This window comes from Aedes aegypti, chromosome 3 (genome assembly GCF_002204515.2).
Source record: "Aedes aegypti strain LVP_AGWG chromosome 3, AaegL5.0 Primary Assembly, whole genome shotgun sequence".
NCBI classification, from domain to species: Eukaryota; Metazoa; Arthropoda; class Insecta; order Diptera; family Culicidae; genus Aedes; species Aedes aegypti.
The window spans coordinates 206,230,888-206,252,005 of NC_035109.1; the positions used below are offsets into that span (position 1 = coordinate 206,230,888).

General features: G+C 38.0%; 1 protein-coding gene across 1 annotated transcript in view; it reads left to right on the forward strand.

Moving 5' to 3' along the window:
- Positions 1-3,090: 3,090 nt before the first annotated feature.
- Positions 3,091-21,118, forward strand: part of LOC5577036 (transcription-associated protein 1) — a 40,967-nt gene continuing 22,939 nt past the window's right edge. Inside the window, 16 exon segments of the mRNA XM_021855339.1 lie at positions 3,091-3,407; positions 3,532-3,833; positions 3,835-3,873; positions 3,875-4,028; positions 4,031-4,143; positions 4,146-4,205; positions 13,091-13,257; positions 13,319-13,554; positions 13,619-13,994; positions 15,870-16,078; positions 16,081-16,454; positions 16,456-16,507; positions 16,510-16,687; positions 16,689-17,001; positions 19,723-20,791; positions 20,794-21,111. Coding sequence (XP_021711031.1) covers positions 3,537-3,833; positions 3,835-3,873; positions 3,875-4,028; positions 4,031-4,143; positions 4,146-4,205; positions 13,091-13,257; positions 13,319-13,554; positions 13,619-13,994; positions 15,870-16,078; positions 16,081-16,454; positions 16,456-16,507; positions 16,510-16,687; positions 16,689-17,001; positions 19,723-20,791; positions 20,794-21,111 — 3,955 coding nt within the window. The 5' untranslated portion in view covers positions 3,091-3,407; positions 3,532-3,536.

Genomic DNA, 21,118 nt, shown 5'->3' on the forward strand with positions numbered 1-21,118 from the left:
AGTCAAGAGGGATTTGCAGAAAATTCTGCCAAGGATTTAAGAAAATTTTCAAGGAAAATCAATGATAAATCACGAAAAAATCAAAAACACTTCCTTATGAATTTCCAGAAGAATCACAGAGTTTTTTTTTCTCAAAAAATCTTAGAAAAAAATTCTAAAGAATCACGAAGGAATTTTCGGAATAATTCTGGATATACAAAATTATCTCAGGCAGAAACAATAAAATCAATAGCAATAAATCTGTAAGAATATAAGAGGGATTTCTGTAAGAATATAAGGAGGATTTACAAACAATTACAGAGGAATTTTCGGATGATTTCCATGAATAAAGATTTAAAAAAAATCCCCGTCATCTGGAAGATCTAAGCAGGATTTTCGGAAGTATTCCACAGGGATTTCTGGGAGAATTCCATTGGGATTTACAAAAGAATTCCAGAGGAATTTTTGAAAGAATCCCAAGAATTTGCACGGAAGAAAGTGAAGTGAAATAATACATTTTTTTGATTATAGTCTCAGGCGTCTTTCCGAGAGTATTCTAGAATAATAGGTATAATCTAAGACATTTTTCGGAAAGAATCTCAAAGGATTTTGAAGAACTTTCAAAGAGTTTCGCGGAATAAATACTAAAGAATTACGAGGAAAATATCAGAATTTAAATAATAATTTCGATTGGATTTCCTGAAGAAATCCCTAGAAATTTTGTGAGAATCCCCGAACCCAGATTTTTAAAATAGATTCCATTACACTGGAAAGCAATCATTGAATCATTTTCGGCAGAATTCCAGAATTTTACGGCAGAATTCCAGAATTTTACAGCAGAATCCTGAAAGGATTTCCATAATAACCCAAGATGGGTTTCTGGGATAGTCCAATAGGAAGTCCCAAGGAGGTTATTGGAAAAATCAGAGCGATCAAAGAAATAACTACATATAATAATTTCAGAAGGGTTTCTGAAAGAATCTCAGTGAATTTTCAAGATGTCCTCTAGCAACACAACTAATATATACTAATATTTACAACTCAATACTTAATTATAAATTGCGTTAAGGTGATTATAGAACAAAGCCACACCTCAAATTTTCAAAAGCACAAGACTTGAGAACCAAACAGCTCTCACTGTTGAAAATTTATCCCATTAGTCACCACCAGCAAGCAAGCAGATTGATTGGTTTTCAACGCAAACTGTTGTCAGATTCTCCAGTCTTGTGCCCTTGTTTGACTTCGTTTTATAATCACCTTAAGCTGAGTGTACGCCATCCAGTTTGGGGGCGGATTGACGGTATCGAAGTGGATTAAAAACAATTATAGGAGAACGTGTGGAAAATACATATGAACTGCGCAGAATACATCAGACCGATTTAGCATTGCTGCGCACTTCTAAAAGCATTTTATTTTTATTAAAATGTTTGATAATAGTAGAACGACAATGATCATCAGTTGATTTTCCGCTACTGTTTTTTTTTTAAATCACAATTGTTATTTCTTTCCGTGCACGCGCTCGGGAAATGAATCTGGCCATGGTGCAACAACCGCGCTACATTCGATGAATCCTATGCGACAAAAATTGTCGGCGCTATCCGTCAAATTCGCTCACCAAAGCTATTTTGGTGACTTTAACATCAACAGCTTATATGAAAATGTCAACAATTCCAGCAATGAATGTCAAAGAGCAGGACAGTCAACATGGCTGCCAAAATGAATGACGGGCAACTTAGCCTGAAGTGAGATTTTACCAAACAAGGCCGAGGCAGAGCCTATAAATCGAGAGAACTTCGCGATTAGGGCGAACTAGCAAAATGTAAATAAATCTCTTTTTAACGCCAACGTGTTCAGCATGACTTACAAAACCTTTAGCTAGAATCCGTTTTTCTATAAAAAAAAAAACAACATTTTTCAAAAATAAAATGGGTTTTAGTAATAGGCGATACATATTATGAATATGTCAATACTAATTTATTTTTTCAATGACGCCCTTTTCATTGTTTACAGTAGCAGTGGGTGCATCGTTGTTCCTTGCCAATGAGCGAGCGAAATTATCTTCTTTGTTTTCAATGCCATTAATACTGTGCATTGTGCGATTATTTATCGCGACGGCGATCTTGAAAACTTTTTTAAAATGCGTGTAGATCGCCGCAGGTACTTCAAATCGTTTTGGTGTCTTCTACGCGATTATTCCTGATTGTCCAAGGCATGATCGCACAGAAGACACCAAAACGATTTGAAGTACCTGCGGCGATCTACAAGCGTTTTTTAAGATAGTTGGCGCGAATTTCTTTTTCTTTTCCGCTCTAAATGCGGGCCGTGTTTACATAAAATGACATATGGACCAACATCCAGTGAAGGAATCGAAGGAATGCTCTCCGAATGAACATCCAGGTTTTTAAAAACGCTAATGGTTGCCGCAAACAGGCTCGCTTTCTGGTAGGAACATGTCGATTTGACGTTTGGCTTGGGTCGTTTTCTATTGAACGGACCCAAGCTTAACGTCAAATCGTTTAATCCCTATCAGAAGGCGAGACTGTTTGCGGCAGCCATCAGCGCTCGTAAAAAGCTGGATTGAGTGGATGAATGCGCAGCGAAACGTTCATTTTTTGTAAACACGGCCCGCAGTAAAGGTTTTCTTCTCGCTTGAAGTTGCAGCGTGACGTCATCGCAGATTAGTTCATAAGCCATTCTACGAAATGATTGCATTGCTTATATTTTACACATTAAGTCATTTTGGCTAGCAGAAACAGTTTTTAAACATTAAAATTCGATTGCTCGATTTATAAATAAAACTGCTTGACAAAAATATAGGTGCATCCATTTTCCAGTGTAGAAACATTGTAGCCGTCTCTTTTTCACTGGGCCAAAAGGAAAACAAACATTGGTTACTACTCCAAAGGGCGAGTGCAAAAATGGTATTTCTAAAAATCATGTAATAACTAGAATTTAGGCAATTTGTTATGTTTTATAGTAAAATGCAGCTCAAGAACAAATTCTTATTGGTTTCATCAGGTAACGATGATGCTGAAACATTTTTTTTACCTAAAGTACGTGAACTTGCTGGTATCAACCAAAAAGCGTTACCCCCTTTCGATTTCTCCGACGGGGACTGTCAAAAATTTTCCAACTCTAGCTCGCGTCGGTCGTTTTCTTCAGAAGCGTTGTTGTTATTCGGTGATTTTCGTGCGAAATTCGAACAATTTCTGTGCAAAAGTGCTTTCAATTTGTACAGTGAATACTGTTGCAGCATAAGTCAGTGAAATTCGTGCGTGGGGTTGTGGATTTTGATGTTAAAAAGTGAATAATCCCAATTTGCAAATGGTGACGCACGCGGTGTTTGGCGTTTGAGTTTTGACAGGCCGTTCCTTGGTTTACCAACACAGCCAAAGCCCACTACCACATTCGCAAAGCGCGTCGGTGAGGTTTGTTGTCAAACAACAGCTGATGGGCCAAAACAAAAACAAGTGCACGTGATATTTTTGTTTGGGCTTTTGTTGGCGTGAAAGTGTGTGCGTTTGTTTACGGTTTTTACGGTTTATTTTGCAGAAAACATGGCCTCGATGTATGCGCAGAGTACATCTTCACCGCAGTCACAACAGGTGATTGATTCGGTGCAAATGAACCACTTTCGAAGCTTCGTAAATATGCTCGCTGAGCCAACGGCGAAAGATGAAATCAAGCTGAAAGCCGCCCAAGAGTTAAGCGAGCATTTTGAACTGATCACCCAATGCAGTTCCTATCCAGATTTCCTGAGCCATTCGCTGAGGATATTCTTGAAGATTTTGCAAGAAGGCGAACCCCAATTCATCTCGGAGCTAAACTTGCAACAGGTCCGTAAGATTATCCTGGGAAATGATCCATCGATTGCCAACATCGGAGCATATCCGGGCCCCATGTGAAGCAAATCATTGCCCTGACCATCAAACTGCTCCAAACCGACAACGAGGAAAACGTTCTGGTCTGCTTGCGCATCATTATCGACATTCACAAAGCGTACAGGCCCTCGTTCCATCCGGAGATTCAGGACTTCCTCTCGTACGTGAAACCATCTACTCCGACCTGCCAAAGCATCTGACCACCATGTTCGAGCCCAAGCAACCGATCCGGGTGAAGGATCTGAAGGAGGTCAACTTTGACGGGTTGCTGCCGGAAAACGTTCACCATCCACGCCGATTCAGGTGGAGAAAAAGACGGCGGACGGGAAGCTGTCCACGGTTACGGTATGATATTGAGCAATTATTATTATTGTCCATTTCATTTGATTCAGTAACATAGATCACAGATAACAGATGTTTATGCTAGAACAAAATGTTTCTGAAAACCTGTGTAAATATTCAAATTGAAACTCCTCGCAATCACTGCAATCACATCACAGTGGTGAATATCAGTATCTTGAAATGTTTCATATTCACCACTGACATCGTCTTGGGAACTTAGCGATGACAGCGCCACCACGATGTTGCTACTTGTGTTGCCATTCAAAATGACCATTAATTGACTTACACAGTTTTACAATCGGACTTCAACGTCTGTTATCTGTGATAAGGCTGGTAGCAAGTCAAATGTCACTTTTGGAGAATAGTTTAAGTGTCTTTAAGCCTTCACCAAAGGGGTCTATAATAGTCGCTGTATTCCTTTTTCTCCTTATGAATGAGGACTAGTGCAAATTTCTAGAGGCTCTAAATACCTATAGTGACTATTTTATAGGGATTCTTCAGGAATTTCTTAAGAGATTAATTTCTCTAGAATTTGCTGCAGAGAATTCTTCACCAATTCAACACAACTACTGCAGTAACTTCCACAGTGATTACTTTGAATTTATTCAGGGATTATCCTACAATTTCTTTCCAGTAATTTCTTCCACCGATTTATCCAGTTGATACTCTGGGAGAATTTTTCAATATTATTCCCACAGGAGTGCTTCTTAGAAAATTATCAATTTCTCCTAGAAATTCCGCACAGGGAAACCTTAAACGAATTGGACCAAAAATTCCTTATTAAGTACCTCCATTTAGACATTACTAAAAAACTGGAAGACAGATTTTAGGGAATGTAATCTTTAAAAATTTCTATTTTTTTTATGAAAGGTCTTTAAAGTCTTTGTTTTTAACCAAAATAGTCTTTAAAGTCTCTTTTTTCCTTATCTTGCTTCCAGTGAATTTCTGATGCAAAATTCAGAAGGCTCCAGAAAAGCTTTCTGAGACTATTCAACTTATTATTCAAGAATTTCATATAAGATTTCTTGAGGAAAAAACCTCAGGAATAATCCTATTGGTTTCTCCAGCAGATTTCATCTGGCCTACTTTCAGGGAAATTATTCTACAGATTCCCCTACCAATTACCCCAGATATGATTCCAGCGATTTTTCAATCATTATCTAGAGAAATTGCTCCAGGAAACTCTTGAGCACTTCAACTTTCTGTTCTGTTCTGTTACTGTTCCACTAACTTTATCAGGAATTACTATTTTATTTTTCCAAACATTCATTCAACCGAATTTTCCAGTTACTCTAGGAGATCTTCCCAATGCTTTTAACAAATTTTAACAAACCCCGCAAATGTTAATACAGTATGTCCCGATTTTGTCAGCCCCATGCTGCATTTAGGGTGGCAAAATCGGTAAAGAGCTAAGGCGGCATCCACAAATTACGAAACGCTCAGAGGGGGGAGGGGATAGGCTCGAGCGTTACGACTCATTACAAAATTTTGAAAATTCCATACAAAAAGCGTTACGGAGGGGGGGGGGGTCAAAATTTTAGCGTTACGTAATAAATGGATGCCGCCTAAAATCGGAAAAAAAATCGACTGATTTTACGTTTTTATTTTAACTTTTAGGACGTCGTTTTATGATTTGTTAATGTTTATAGTGTTTTTTAACTTCCATTTTCTATGTACCGTACAGTATGGCCCATAAAAAATGCTAAAATAATGTTTTATGGTAGTTTTCATAAGAAAAATGTTAACGAAACAAAAATGTTATTCATTATTTGTATAATTAAGTATGTTAAGACTCAATTTTTTCGCATTGCACATGATTTTTATCTGTTACTTTCACCTTACTAGAGATGAATTGGAAGCATACCTTAAAATTTTAACATTGATCTGTTTCTTGGATAATTATTAAAACATTAATTTGAAGACGCAAAGTTTTAATTTGTTTTAAAACAAGTCCTGGCATCCATTGCTCGTTGTCTATACAGAACTAAAGTGAGACGTTTTTTTAAACATTTTTTTAACTTTAACAATATTGATTATGCGCTATTTTTTGCTCTATTTTCTCTCATTTCACAATTTCTCACACACAGAGATTTTTAGTATTGCCATACTCTTTATGTGTCATATATTTTTGCGGAGGAAGAAGGAAAAATCATCCCAAGAGTACTTTTCAGAATCTTATTAAAATTTCACATAAAACATGTAGGTCCAGAAGAGTTTGATTTTGTATTAATCGTACTCAATTTGTGTCGCTTAGGGGTGTAATATATTTTGGGATTTCGAATGTTTTTCGACGAACTTGTGTTGCAAAATGCCGAAATGTTGGATTGAATAATGATTAAATAGTGGACTGCAATGATCTGGGATATTTTTTATTCATTCATTACACATTTTTTTAAGATCAAACCAATCAAACAGATAAAATATAACGAGAATAAGAAATTGAATTGTCGTAGGTTAGGATTATATACATTATGAACCTAATAAATCCCGTACGGCACCGTCCGTGACAACTATCACGATATGTATTCACGATAAGGTCATAATTGGATAATGATCTGTGAGTTAATTCCCGTAGTTATATTTAGCAAAACACAGGTTGTATTCTTGAGATATCCAAAACAGAATTCTTTGATGAATTCCTTAGAAAAAAATGTCGAAGGAATTCCATGGGAAATAATCACTAAATGAACTCCTTGAAGAATTTTTAGAGATAAACCAGCCGTGGGCTGCAAATCTCTCAAATAAAGAAATCTACTCATCTATTCTAATTAAGGAAATTTTCGGAGTAATATCTGAATCTTTTGGAAAATATCTGAAATAATTTCTGATGAAATTCTTTCAGAAAATCACTGAAAATGCATACTGTAATACGATTTATTCTCAGATACCTAAATCTCTGGTTCGATTCCAAGAAATCGAAATGGTTCTGTTATGTTTCGTTCTGTTCGTTTTTTTATTCCTGTTTGAATCCTTTTTTCGATTCCGGTTGGTCTCCATTTTGTCTCTTTATTCAGACAAAGGGTTTCTAAAAAAATTGAGTGTCGCTACTCCAGGAATTGCTTCGATACATAATCCAATCAATTCCTGGAAATCATGAAATACATGAATTCCTCGATAAATTAGTGTAGGGGTTCCACATGAAGTTGCCTCAAAAACATTTCTTTTAGAATTTCTCCAGCAATTGATATGGGATAACTTAGGCAGTTCTCCCAAATGTTTCTTGAGCAATTACTCGTGTAGGGTCATGCTTTTTTCAAATGTTTATTTAAGGTTTCAACCCAGCAAATAATAGCAATCATTCAAGTAGTAATTCTCCAATCAACATTTTTTATTGATTCCGTCCCATGCTTTTTAACAAATATTAAAAAAAAAACCTGTAATACGCGACATTTTGAACATGATTTCCGTAAAAGCTTTCCTTAGGCCTTCATCTAAGTATTTTCCAAGCCTCTCTTTGAAATCCTGTCTAGGAATGCCGTCCCTAGAATTCTGTTCACAATGTTTAATAGAATCCCTCCAACCCTTATTAGAATGTTGTGACAATTAGGTCCTGAATTCAGTGGTAATTGTGGCTATATTTCATAAGTGTGCTACCAATTATTCTTGGTGAGAGTTTTGTCCAAGTTCAGGGTATTGCAAGGTTGCGTTTATTTCATTCGAGATTCCAACCATTTTGAAATTTGTTCAGAAACCCAGTGGTTTTTCGAGGGATGCTTACAGAAGTTTCTCCAGGTAATCCCAACGCTATTGCCTTCAGCCATTTCCATAATAATTATTTTAAATGTTTTTCCAGACAGTCAGGAATTCTTCCATAGATGCTTCCACTAATTCGATTTTTCCAGTTGTTATTCTAGAAGATCATCCCACACCGGATTAAAAAAAATCCTCAAAAAATTTTATTTATTTCTATTATTCTATTTCCGCTCACTAGGTGTAAAAAATGATTTTTTCGTTTCAGAAAGCAACATTTTTCGCACGGTATATTCTAGCAACATTAACAACTTTCAAATGAAGTCGTCTGACCATTGCCGGATTGGGCTCGGGGGGCCCGGTCAGATCTCTTTACGGGGGCCCTTAGTACAAAATGATCGGGAAAGCTTAGTTATTACGAAAATAAGATATTTGGAAAGCATGTACATGAACCCCTGCGGCAAATCGAGCTTGCTGCTCTAGTGCACGCTACATGGGTATAAACAGCCACTAGTTACACAATCTCCTGTGCGCGTTGATAGTCATCATAAAAGTTTATTTCCTTTGTTCAATAGATTTTTATTGTTTAAACAAGTTATTAGTTTGGCCAGTACCACGTTTTTTCGAAAAATAAGGGATGGCCTAGTGCCCAAGGCTAAAGTTTTTAGTTTACTTGCTTTATAATTTTAATGTTCCCGATATTAACAACAGTTTGGAAGAACTATGGACACTTAGATAACTTGCAGATGATGCTCTAGTATCTGTAAATAGCCATCAAGCGGAAATCCTGCAAAGACCATAGCAAAATTACCTGTTGATAATCTATAAGCTAATAATTTTAAGAATCGGGGAAAATATAATGTATAAAAATTCTGTAGATTATGGCCAAAATTATGATATACTCTAAACTCTTAGTGAATATTGCTATATTCAAACGAAATATGTGGGATTTGGGTCAAAACTGTAGTTAATTCTAAGCTTTAGTAAAATTTGATATATTACAAGAAGACAAAGAAAATATTAATACAAATATATACAAATACAAATGGAAAAGACTACAGTAGAATATGAGAAATATCGAAATTCTGATAGGATTTTCAGATAGAATAGCTGCTTCAGTATCGTGATAGCGAAATCAGGAAATCCACGAATTATCGAGTATCTTCGTCTTATCAAGATCATTCCAGGACAAAGAGCACTGTAATTTTGACAGTTTCCTCTCCAAAAAGTTGTGACAGCTTGCTATTATTCACCCGCGAAAAAGTTTTTAAAGTTTTTGATATAACCTTGATGATTTTCATCAGAGAGGATTTTCATAGGAACTGGAAAATGAGGCAAACATCGTATTGAATTAGCTATTCACTTAAAAAAACATATTCTCATGTCATAATATCTCTTGTTAGAAATGGTATCGGATTTGTATTTTCAATTTAAAATCTTAAATCATTAATGTAAAAATAATTCATTGAACAGTATTCACTTCTCGGGGAGCCCCTTCATCGGGGGGCGGGGCATTTTCCCCCTCGGCACCCCCCGAATCCGGGCCTGCGTGCTGAACATTCGATTTTGCATTGATAAAATAATTCTTTATATTGAATAACACAAGACCGTCGTGAGCGGCTATTGGATCACTAGGTATTTTTGTATGTTCCAATAATCGCTCATGCAAGAATTAAACAAAATTTTAAAGAAATGTCGATTTCAGTATACCTACAGTATTTTCTATTGCAGTAGTAGCCAGTGATGCATTTGAACGCGTTCAGTTTGCGTTCCACTTCACTTTGTTGAACGCAGAGATCAAGTAGGCTTGAACATTGTTCAGTTCAAAAATATGAACCCGTGCGAGCCAAAATTTGAACCCAATCGATTCTGGCTAATACACCAACGAAATTTATGCCAAAGTTATGTTTTTGATGTTGAAAGCATCTTAGGCAGTATGATTTTTGTATTCAAGTAACTTCACGGCGTTCAACCTGTTATTTCTCACATAAGAGCTCAGATCTTAATTGTGATCTGAACGGGCCGTTCTTGAGTAACGGCTGGCTCATGCTCGAGAGTTCACCGTCTACTGCGTTCTCGTGCAAATTTGGCTCGCGTTCCGTTCATTTTTGGCTCGCGTTCAGTTCGAAATGCATCACTGGTAGTAGCAGTATCGCAGTAAGTATTGTCCGGGTTGGCAAAACAAATATCAGGATAAATAACGAAATTCGAAATACCGTGAAGCCCCATACTCTGCGCACTTAAGGCTTTTCAAATTTCAAAACAGCTGTAATTAATTGAAAACAAAACACAATAGTCTGAAATTTTCGGAGCAAAATACTTATTGATCTTATGTATAAAGGAAAAAATATAAAGTTCACTAAGTAATGATTTTATTGCATTTTTTTAATTTTTCTCAAGGGTGTCCGTGTTCCTAACTCTGCGCACTCATTTTTGCAATGCTCCTTATTTCTGCGCATTTAGGTTCCTAACTCTGCGCACTCGATAAATTCTTTATAACAGTTAAAGTATTTTACTAAAAGCATTACTAGCAGTTAAACTCTGAATTAATCTTCATTTTCTTACTTTATACGACTTTACGTCCCTAGTGGAGCGTGGAATGTCTGTAACATAGAAGTTTACTAAATGAAGTGAATTTTATCTATAATTCAATCCATGATAATTCAGTGTTAATGAATGCCATTAAGGGCAACTCTTAAAATAATCGAAATTACAATCACACGTACAAATACGTCTTTTTTGCGTTCACTTTTGGCGTGTAAAGGAAAATTTAGCTTGGACTGTTTATGTATTTTCATTAGAAAATATAAACCCAAATTTGTTTGGTTCTGTTCGGGTCCGGATTCGGTAATTAAATAATTGTCTCGGATTCGGGTCGGATCCGGGTTTGAAGTAAATAAATAAGAACCTGGTTCGGGTTTGTTATATGTTAAAACCAGAGGTCCCCTATATACAGAGAGTTGCGCGAAGAGGCTTCTTTGAATGATTGTTCTCCTTTTCTTCAAAAATAGCCCTCCCCATTAAACATTTGACAGTTCAACAGCCGACTAAATTAGTTGCAAAATCGGTCGATTTATTGCACCGTCGCTTATGGAAGATTAACACAAGGATCAATCGAATATCATCCGATTTAATAGGGTGGGCCGACGCAATCCTACTAAATAGGTGGATAAATCGGTATTTTAAGTAAAATCCAAGCAAGTTGACCTACTAAAACGCAGATTTCCTCGGTCACCCGATTTAATCTAGCGATTAGTCAGTTGTTCGCTGTGTTAAACTTCCATAAGCGTCGGTGCAACAACCAATTTAGTCGGCTGTTGAACTGTCAAATGTTTAATGGGGCTATTTGTTATGCTGGTCTGCTCGATAGGTAGACGGTTTGACAGTTCGATAGGTAGATTTGGTTTCACTCTTCGCGCAACTCTTCATTTATAGACTCTGGTAAAACCCGAACATTTCTACTAAATACGAAGAATAGTTTAAGCGAAAGGGTATATCCATTCTTCATGTATTGTTCATCAATCAATTGAGAAGTATCGCCACTCTGTATAAGCGTGACGTAATTAATGAACGATTCCTATTGCAGATCAATAACAGTACTTTATTGGCGTTTCTATATAGCAAATACGATTAAACCTCGGTGTTCCATTACTCGATATTGACTCATGAAACTATACAAAATATCTAAATTATTTTATTGCATGGTTAGGGAGCATTCAAAAATTACGTCCATCGTTGAGGGGAGGAAGAGTCTATGACAATGTGACATTAGGTACTGTAAAAATCGCGACAGAGACTGAGGAGACGGAGTGTAGAAATCCTTAAAATGTGAAGGACGTCATTTTTTAATCTTCCCTTACTGTGATGGTCCCCTCAAACAATTTTCCAAAGCATTTCTATTCCATATCACGATGGTGTCGACAAGTCGATGGTTCCCTTCAATATCGACCTCTGGAGGGTTGATTGTTTGTTGAAAATAACGTTTTATAACTGCTGCGCATAGTAAGGAACATAGTTGAAAAATGGTTCCTTACTATGCGCACTTAAGAAGAATAAGAAAATGAAGGAAAAAAAAGTTGCACTTTACCAGTGATGATTGCTCGATAAATAAACTAGTGCCTACGTACTAAAAATCTGAAACATATTCTCTTTAATTTGCTTCAAATGACTTAAGTGATGAGGTACTCCCTTAGCATTTTTGCTAACGGGCAGTCAATTTGGACGTTTTTCAATATTTTTAAAGCTATTTCATTTTTTATTAGAGTAATAAACATAATTTGTCAAGAAAATTCTTCGCGTACTTTTTTATTACTATTGTAGCAATATATGAAACAAAAATTGTAAACAAAAATTTAAGTGTTTTACCAGATTTTGGTGAATTTTGGTAAAAGTGCGCAGAGTTAGGAGCTGCGCAGAGTTAGGGGCCCTCACGGTACCTAATGCATTTGAAATTTGTTTACCGTGCGCGGAAATAGGGACACTTAGATGCAGTAACAAATGCATTTAAATATTTGTTTATGAAAGTTTTTCATATTCATTTTATTTTGCTGTTGATTACCTATACTTGGAGCTACATTTTGACATAAAATGGTTGTGCTACTTTTCCCCGAATGTCGTTTCCCCGAATAGCCCACTTCCCCGAAAAGTTTTTGGCACTCATATTTGTCATTACTTTATACATTTCAGGGAGGTGAACGTACTGGTCATCTGATATGCACCCTTCTTTATTTGATTTTACCTTTTTACCGAATTTTACCGTTCTCAGCATTTTTTTTTGGCAACATGTGTATAGTCGAGAATGACTGAATACCTCCTTCTTTTGGTTGCTTATCGTTCTTTCTAATTCACCATCCTGCCACTGAAAACTATGATAGCACCTATTTGAACTGCTACACTTTTCGGGGAAACGACATTCGGGGAAAAGTAGCACAATCCATAAAATAGTATTGATGGACACAATAGATATTTTATAATAAACATTTGAACACATAACTTCCTAAAATGTGCGGAATCTGGTGCACTGATGGTATTCTTTTTTTCCAAAATTTCCCCAAGAGTCGAAGACCCTTTCACAGATCCTTGCATCAACTATAGTTGTTGTGTTTCAATAGATGGTATTGTCTAGTTGTCTGCTCTTCATCATCGTTTGTTAGTTTAGATAAATCAAAAGCTTAATCCATTTGCATTTTTGTTTTCAGTACAACCTCATCCCAAAAGGAATCAACTCGCTTAAAGTGCTACAAGAGCTTCCAATAATAGTGGTTTTGATGTATCAGATCTACAAAGCCAACGTCCATCAAGAAGTGGTTGACTTCGTTCCACTAATTATGACCACCATCACCCTCCAACCATCTCTGATTCACAAGTAAGATTGGTCAATGTTTTTTTTATAACATCGATTGCCTAATTATTTCTTATTTTTATAGAAACTCTCCGGCGTTCAATAAGGAGATTTATGTGGATTTCATGGGTGCCCAGATTAAGACTTTAGCTTTTTCAGCTTACATTATCAGACTGTTCCAAGATGTGATTCTAAATCACGCTCCAACGATGGTGAAGGGCATGCTCAATCTGCTGGAGAGCTGTCCGAAGGAAGTGGCTCACCTCCGGAAGGAGCTGCTGGTGGCAACCAGACACATCTTAGCGACGGATTTACGAAATCGTAAGAGCTTCTATTCACTGGTTCCAGTTGATACGAAATTCTAATTCTTGATTTCCATTTCCAGATTTCGTGTCCTCCATTGACAAACTTTTTGACGAGGATATTTTGCTGGGGAAAGGCTGGACAACTCACGAATCCCTCCGTCCACTAGCCTATTCCACCCTAGCCGATTTGGTACACCACGTTAGGCAGCACCTCACTTTGTCGGCCCTGTCCAAGGCTGTTTATCTGTTCGCTAAGAATGTTCACGACGAATCGTTGCCCACGAGCATTCAAACGATGTCATGCAAACTGTTGCTCAATCTGGTGGAATGCATTCGCATTAAGAGTGATGCGGAACCGGTGGCTAGCCGGGAGCTACTGATAACGATGCTGAAGGTGTTTACCCAAAAGTTCCACACGATTTCTAAGCTCCAGCTGCCGCAGATAATGCAGAAATGGTAAGACAAACTTCTTGTTATTATTATCTATATTATCGAGACTTTCATCCGTTGGCTGGATCATATCCAGTAGAGAAATGTGGAAAGGGATTTGTAGTTTCTTCGAGTAAAAGCTTATGAATTCTAGTGATTTCTCCAGAAGAACACTGAAAAATACTTACAAAGACTCCCCAGGGATCTTTCCAGAAATTCCTCAACCAATTCTTCCAAGAATGAGGAGGATACTTAGGAATTTAATTTTATCTCCAAAATTTGCTTCAAGTAATCCTTCAGGACTTCAATGTTATTTATTTATTTTTTTTTTGTTTTTTTTTTCTTTATTAGAGAGACTTTCAGCCCGAGGCTGGTTCGTCTCTATTATTTTCATATAATACAACATTATTTTTATTTTGTTGAACGATTTTTCGATTTACTTTTTTCAACGCTATGAACTGTTATACCATCGTTTCCTGGCAACCCTGTGGAACACACATCTTCTTCGGGTCGTTTCTATGCCGTCGAGTTGACAATCGCCGTTTGTTTGTTTCAGTTTCTTCGCTTGAGGTTGAGCCGGTGTTGTCGTCGTCGCTTTGTTGTCCGTATCTGCTTTCTCTTTTTTGGCATTAGCAATAGATTCTTTTGCACAATGCGATCCAGTATGAGAGGCGACAATGGGCGCGACATTGTGTGTTGGTGGAGTTATTTCTTTTCCGTTGATATCTGCCGCTCCAGTCAAAGCAGGGAAATCGATCTGGTTTGAAGAGTGATGTTTGGGTTGCTGGTAGTGATGGTATTGTTTCTGGTGCCAATTCCGAACACTTACGCTTCGGATGGGCTTCTTTTTGGCAGAACCGGCAACTCTTAACCTGATTCTCGTAAGTCACCAGGGTCTGTTTGGTTTTCGATTTCGATGTAGGATGGTATTGGTTTGGAGAGATGCATCCTGAGCAAACGAACGCCATTCGGGACTCCTGGAAAATAATGTTTCCAACGCTCTCTCCCAATCGAAAGTACCACACCGTATCGGTCCTCCATAAACTTTTTCCCTGTTGTATGAGGAATGTCTGATGCAGATCGTGAATCCGAACAGTGACCGCAGCATCATCAATATAAACCGATACCTTGAAACTTCTTCCCTCGTGAACTATTACATGCTTTAAATTATTACCGTTCTGATACAGTTTAGCTAATTCGGCACTATTTAGTTCGATCAAAATACAGTTGCGTATGGTATGAAACTGTATTGTTCCGACGTCCTTCAGCTCAAGTTTAATATTCTCGCACAAAAATTTCTCGATGTTGGCGATTTCCGGCCTCACTGGAAGAACGCTAAAGTTTACGACGAGAATATTTTTGCGACGTTCGCCATTGTAGAAACCTCTTTGAAATCGCGGGAAGAAATATCGAACACGTCCGTAGTCTACAAGTGATGACTGTCAACTGATTTATTTATTAAGTTTTATTCATGTAACATAAGGCTACCGTCGTGCGGGGTGCGGAGAATTACTACTGCAGTTATTCCATACGAAATCTACACTATTGAATCTACAAGTAGAGTGTGTAAGTATTCTAATATGATTAAAATCTTGTATCAATACATAAGTTACAATATACTGGTCATAAAAGTTATGTTAATTTTTCTATGTATAGTAAAGTATGTGTTGAAACAATCTAGCTAAGAAAAAATGTGTTGGTTTGAAAATACATATGGGACACTTATGCGTTTATGGGCAGTTAAACTAGTTTATGATGGATTCGTCGAAAAGTATTGATGCTCTACAGACCACCAGCATTTCTGGCGTAAAGACGCGTTTGACGATATGCACAATTTCCGTTATGCCAAATGACCCAGACCCGTTAATTTCAAACAACTTACAAACTTGGTTTTTTTTTTAGGAAATCATTCAAGCGGGAAAGCACTGCTGCCAGTGCCACACCTGGAACGCCTTCCACCGCTCAGAGTACACCGGCCCCGGGAGCAACACCGCAACATACCCCACAAACACCAACAGCTCAAGACAACAACATTCCCAAGGATTTCCTGGGCATGGATCTCTCCGAAAATTCGTTCAAATTAACCAGCATCGGATTCCCCAGCCGAACAATCTCAACGTAACCGAGTACCGCAGTTTGGTGAAAACTCTGGTTTGTGGTGTTAAAACTATCACGTGGGGATGTCCTGCGGCCAAAGTCAATCCCAACGACCACGGGATGCCAGCCTCCAAGCTGTTCAATCCCAACGAGATTCTGATATTCATTGATCTCTTCCATTGGGCTCTGGAGGCGCTCGACATCTATACGATAAACGTACCCGCAATGGGTATACCACAGGCGTTACCGTTGCAGAAACAAGCCCTCCAAATGCCTCGTTCCAAGGAAGAAAAGGAAGTTCTGGAACATTTCAGCGGAGTGTTTCTAACGATGGACTCGCAGAATTTCCAGGAAATTTTCGCTTCTACAATTGATTTCATGGTGGATCGTTTTGTACAAAAACTCTGCTCTCCAGGTAATCGCCAACTCTTTCCTGGCCAATCCAAAACATCACCATTGTTTGCTACGGTTCTCGTAGAATACCTTCTAGAGCGCATGGAAGAAATGGGATCAAACATTGAACGATCGAATCTTTACCTACGACTGTTCAAACTTGTGTTTGGCAGTGTGAGCTTATTCGCAGCGGAAAATGAGCACATGCTGAGGCCACACTTGCATACATCGTCACCGTTCAATGGAACTGGCTATGACGGCCAAAGAACCATACAACTATTTCCTGCTGCTGAGAGCGCTATTCCGCTCGATCGGTGGAGGATCGCACGATCTATTGTACCAAGAATTTTTGCCTCTACTGCCAAATTTGCTGGAAGGGCTGAATCGTCTCCAGAGTGGTTTCCACAAGCAACACATGAAGGATCTGTTTGTGGAGCTTTGTCTGACAGTGCCGGTGCGATTGTCGTCCCTGTTGCCATACTTGCCAATGCTGATGGACCCACTGGTGTCGGCCCTAAATGGGTCACATACGCTCGTTAGTCAGGTAAGTAGCTCTTAGTTCACTCTGAGGACCATTTTTACATCCAGAATAGGCCGAATGTATCGGAAATCGTGCTTGGTTGTTTCGGTGTGGATATTTTAGCCTTTACAGTAAAGTTTCATAATTCTGTAACTTTGCAATCGTTCAATCGATTTTGATGAAATTTCCAGGAAAAATTACAAATGAGTTTTATTTTCGATTCATGCATCGAAAGTTTTGAATTCAATGATGGTTTTGGTTATGGTTTCAACTTTGCGGGAATACCAAGGGTATTTCATAATAAAAATTACACTACCCACCAAAAGTATGGAATCGTTGCAATACTGAGTATTGCAGCACTTTTAAGTTTAGCAATCACTTAAAATCCAGTGATTTTTATTCAACAAAAACAAAAAATGGCAGGGGCTCAAAGACGTATTTTTAAAAGATGAACTAAAAATACATTGATCGAGCAGCTCAGAACCACGAAATAATATTAATTTTAGGTGATGCTAAACTTTTCAAGGTGCCTGCAATATTCAGTATGAGTGTTGCAATACGCGATTCCTTACTTATGGTGTGTAGTGTATGAGGGAAATGCAAGACACCTTGACGAAAATTTTAAAGAATCAATGTAACATTAATTTACTTGACAGAATGTATCAGCTGTTTAAGTTTCGAGAATATTGTCGTAGTTCCGGGAACAGGGGCATTTCCAAAATATCAAGCCCTGATAGGTACACGCCAAATATTAATCATATCCGAATCATTACAAAAAACATATAGCTTTTTTCCATAATGCTTTTCATACAACTTTCATTTTGAAATCCTATAGATAGAGTTCATTACGAACTTCACATAACTTTCATATAAAAAGTAGATATCTAGTGAAACCAATTGCAGCTGAAGTCATAGACTGAATCATATAACCTTCAAATGAAACCATTAAATATTATATTGGTTTCTCTAATGAAAACGATTAGATTCTTAATTAGCGATTTCTCTGGGTTTCACTGCATATTTTTAATAAAAATTTTGAAATAAATACAAACGTTTAGGCATTTATATGCAGTTTTACCATTGAACACATTTATTTAGCATTTCATGAGGTACATAGCAGTCATATCAGAGTAGTCCTACTAAGGTAATTTCATTTGGTTTACCAGATGTAGTCAACAGCGAAGAAAAGGGAGCAAAAGGTTAGAGCTCGGATGTATCTTCTTCTTCTTCCCTCAGGACGAAGCTATCGTCTGACCGCTTCTCTTTGGGGCCCGGTATCAATGACCATATGGCCAATCGGATCCATCACCTAGAATGCTTCTGCTGAACATATTGTGGCACGCTGCTTCCTTAATCATGAGCATACAATTTCTGAAAAAAAGAAACGACGTCTATGAAACTAAAAGTAATTGGTGCTTCGTTTTCCGATACCTACATCGTTGGAATGCAATTTTAGAAAAAGAATTATGAGGCAGGGTCAAAGAGTAATGCCGCATTCTGTAATAGAAGAAAAACATATTATACTGTATAAATATTAGCTATCAACTGTTTTTACAACGTACCTTTCAAAACTTGCAACAACTCAGACAAAAAGATTCACTAGCAAACTGTGCAATGACTGACATGGTCGACTGCAGATAAACAGATAATAGGATTTTTTTCACATTATACAATCATACACCATTTATCTGATTTTGTGATAATCGGCCAGACAATTGATATCCAATATGTTTTATGTGAAGTTCAAATTGCTTTCATATGAATAATATTCAACCTTTATTGGATCCTCATATAGGTGTTAATGGATAACTATGAAATCTATTAAATTACGATTCCGGTATGGATATATGATTTTTCAGATAAATGCAATCGGATTAGTTGGTTCAGTGTACCTTTCAACGGCTCAAAATTCATGATTTTTTATCCAGAAGTGAATAAATGCCATGTCATGAATAAAGTGATTCTGATCATTTTCGGACGTTCAGTGACAGTTTCCGATATAGTTTCAAATGGCCACTTTTGAAAATGAAGTCAAAATTCTTACAACTCGAGTATTTGATCAGTTTATTGCAAAATTAATCTTTGAAAGTCTATCAAATACGCCTAAATGTAGGCAATTTCCCTCAAAATAAGCACATTATTCGAGATAAAACGGTTTTATGAGCATAAAAACTATATTTGCTATGCTGTACGGTATTAAAAGTAGGTTCAGTAGTTCATACTTAAGCTTATACAACATTTTAAGCATTCAAGTTAACATGTAGACATAGCACCAGTGGATTGTTTGCAAAACTGACCCTAATAAAAAATGAAATAGTTCAAAATCATCATTAGACATCTATAAACTAGAAAACATGGAATGTCTGTGGTGCCAATGAAATCTTCAGCATCCTTGGAAGGAAATGTTTTTTGGTACTGACCTGATCAAATTCACCCCAGCGATCAAATTGCCCCCGAATTACGGTACTACAAATTTATATTTTTCAAATTTACAATCTAATGCAAACATTAAATGATTGAAATCAACAGTTAGGTAGCTAAAATTTGTCAAATACATTGCGTGCCCAAATTTTTAGGGCTTTTTAGAAGTTATTCTTGAGTCAAAATGGTCAAAATATTATGTCTGGAAAATACCGAAACATCACAAATCGAAGATGGTCGAGTTCCGAGACTAACCGAGTTGACATGAAATTCGTCCATTGACCTCGAATGATCCTAATGAGATTTATCCATAAATCCTTCCAGGGCCTGCGAACGCTGGAGCTGTGCGTGGACAATCTACAGCCGGATTTCCTCTACGATCACATTCAGCCGGTGCGTGCCGATTTGATGCAAGCGCTGTGGAGAACACTTCGTAATCAGGACAGTGCCGCAGTAGTTGCATTCCGAGTGCTAGGCAAATTTGGCGGTGGAAATCGAAAGATGATGATCGAACCCCAGCAATTGCTGTACCAGGAAAGCGATACCGTTCAACCGGCAGTGGTGGCCTACTTCCAGGAGCACCGTAAACCAATCGACTTCCCAGTGGACAAGGTTATCGAGACGGCCTTCAATGCACTGAAAACGAGCACTACCGATCCGTTCTATTGGCGTCAAAGTTGGGAAGTGATTCGCTGCTATTTGGCCGCTTCTATATGTCTGGATGACGACAAGCATACGTTGCAGAAACTATTCATGCATCCCAGCTTTACCGACAACAACGTGGTGTCAACCGGAACTCATTACATTCTACAGGACAAACAAGCTGGATTGACTCATCAAACCGCACTCACCGGAATGTTTGTGGCAGCAGCTACCAAAGATCTGCGTGGCTCCGTACTTCCCACGATGGTAGCAGTTGTACGGCATTATACAATGGTGGCCATAGCTCAGCAAGCTGGTCCCTTCCCGCATAAGCACCATCAGATGAACAGTGGTCTCGATCCGTTGGTTTTGATCGATGCTTTGGCTGCCATCATGGGCCACGAAGAGAAGGAACTCTGCAAACCTGGTAAATTGGCAATGTCTTTGATTCTGGAAACGGCCACTAACATAATGGGCTCGAAGGAAATGGCATGTCGTTTACCTATGATGCAGTATCTCGCGGAAAAAATGGCCGCTTTATGCTATGAACGACCATGGTATTCCAAAATGGGAGGTTGCATTGCTCTCAAGTTTCTCTATCAGAATATGGCAATGAGATGGCTGTATCAGCATTTGTTTATATTCCTCAAGGCATTCATGTTCATAATCATGGATCTGACCGGCGAAGTGTCCAGTGGAGCAATCGACATGGCCAAGAACTATCTGGAAAAGATGCTCAAAATTTGCATGACTCCCTGGACAGGGATTGCAAAAACGAAGAATTGATCTCTACCCAAAAGAAGGCGATGTACGATGTAATCCACGAGTTGGTACGACAAGTAACGAGTCCACATACTCTCGTTCGCGAAACGGCCATGGCATCGCTGAGATTGATTGCCGAGCTGCAAAGCAAAACCGTCACCGAAGTCATGAATCCACATCGTGAGGTGCTGGTCGATATGATTCCTCCGAAGAAACACCTCCTTCGTCATCAACCGGCCAGTGCGCAGATCGGACTGATGGATGGCAACACGTTCTGTACGACCCTCGAGCCGCGACTATTTACAATTGGTGAGTA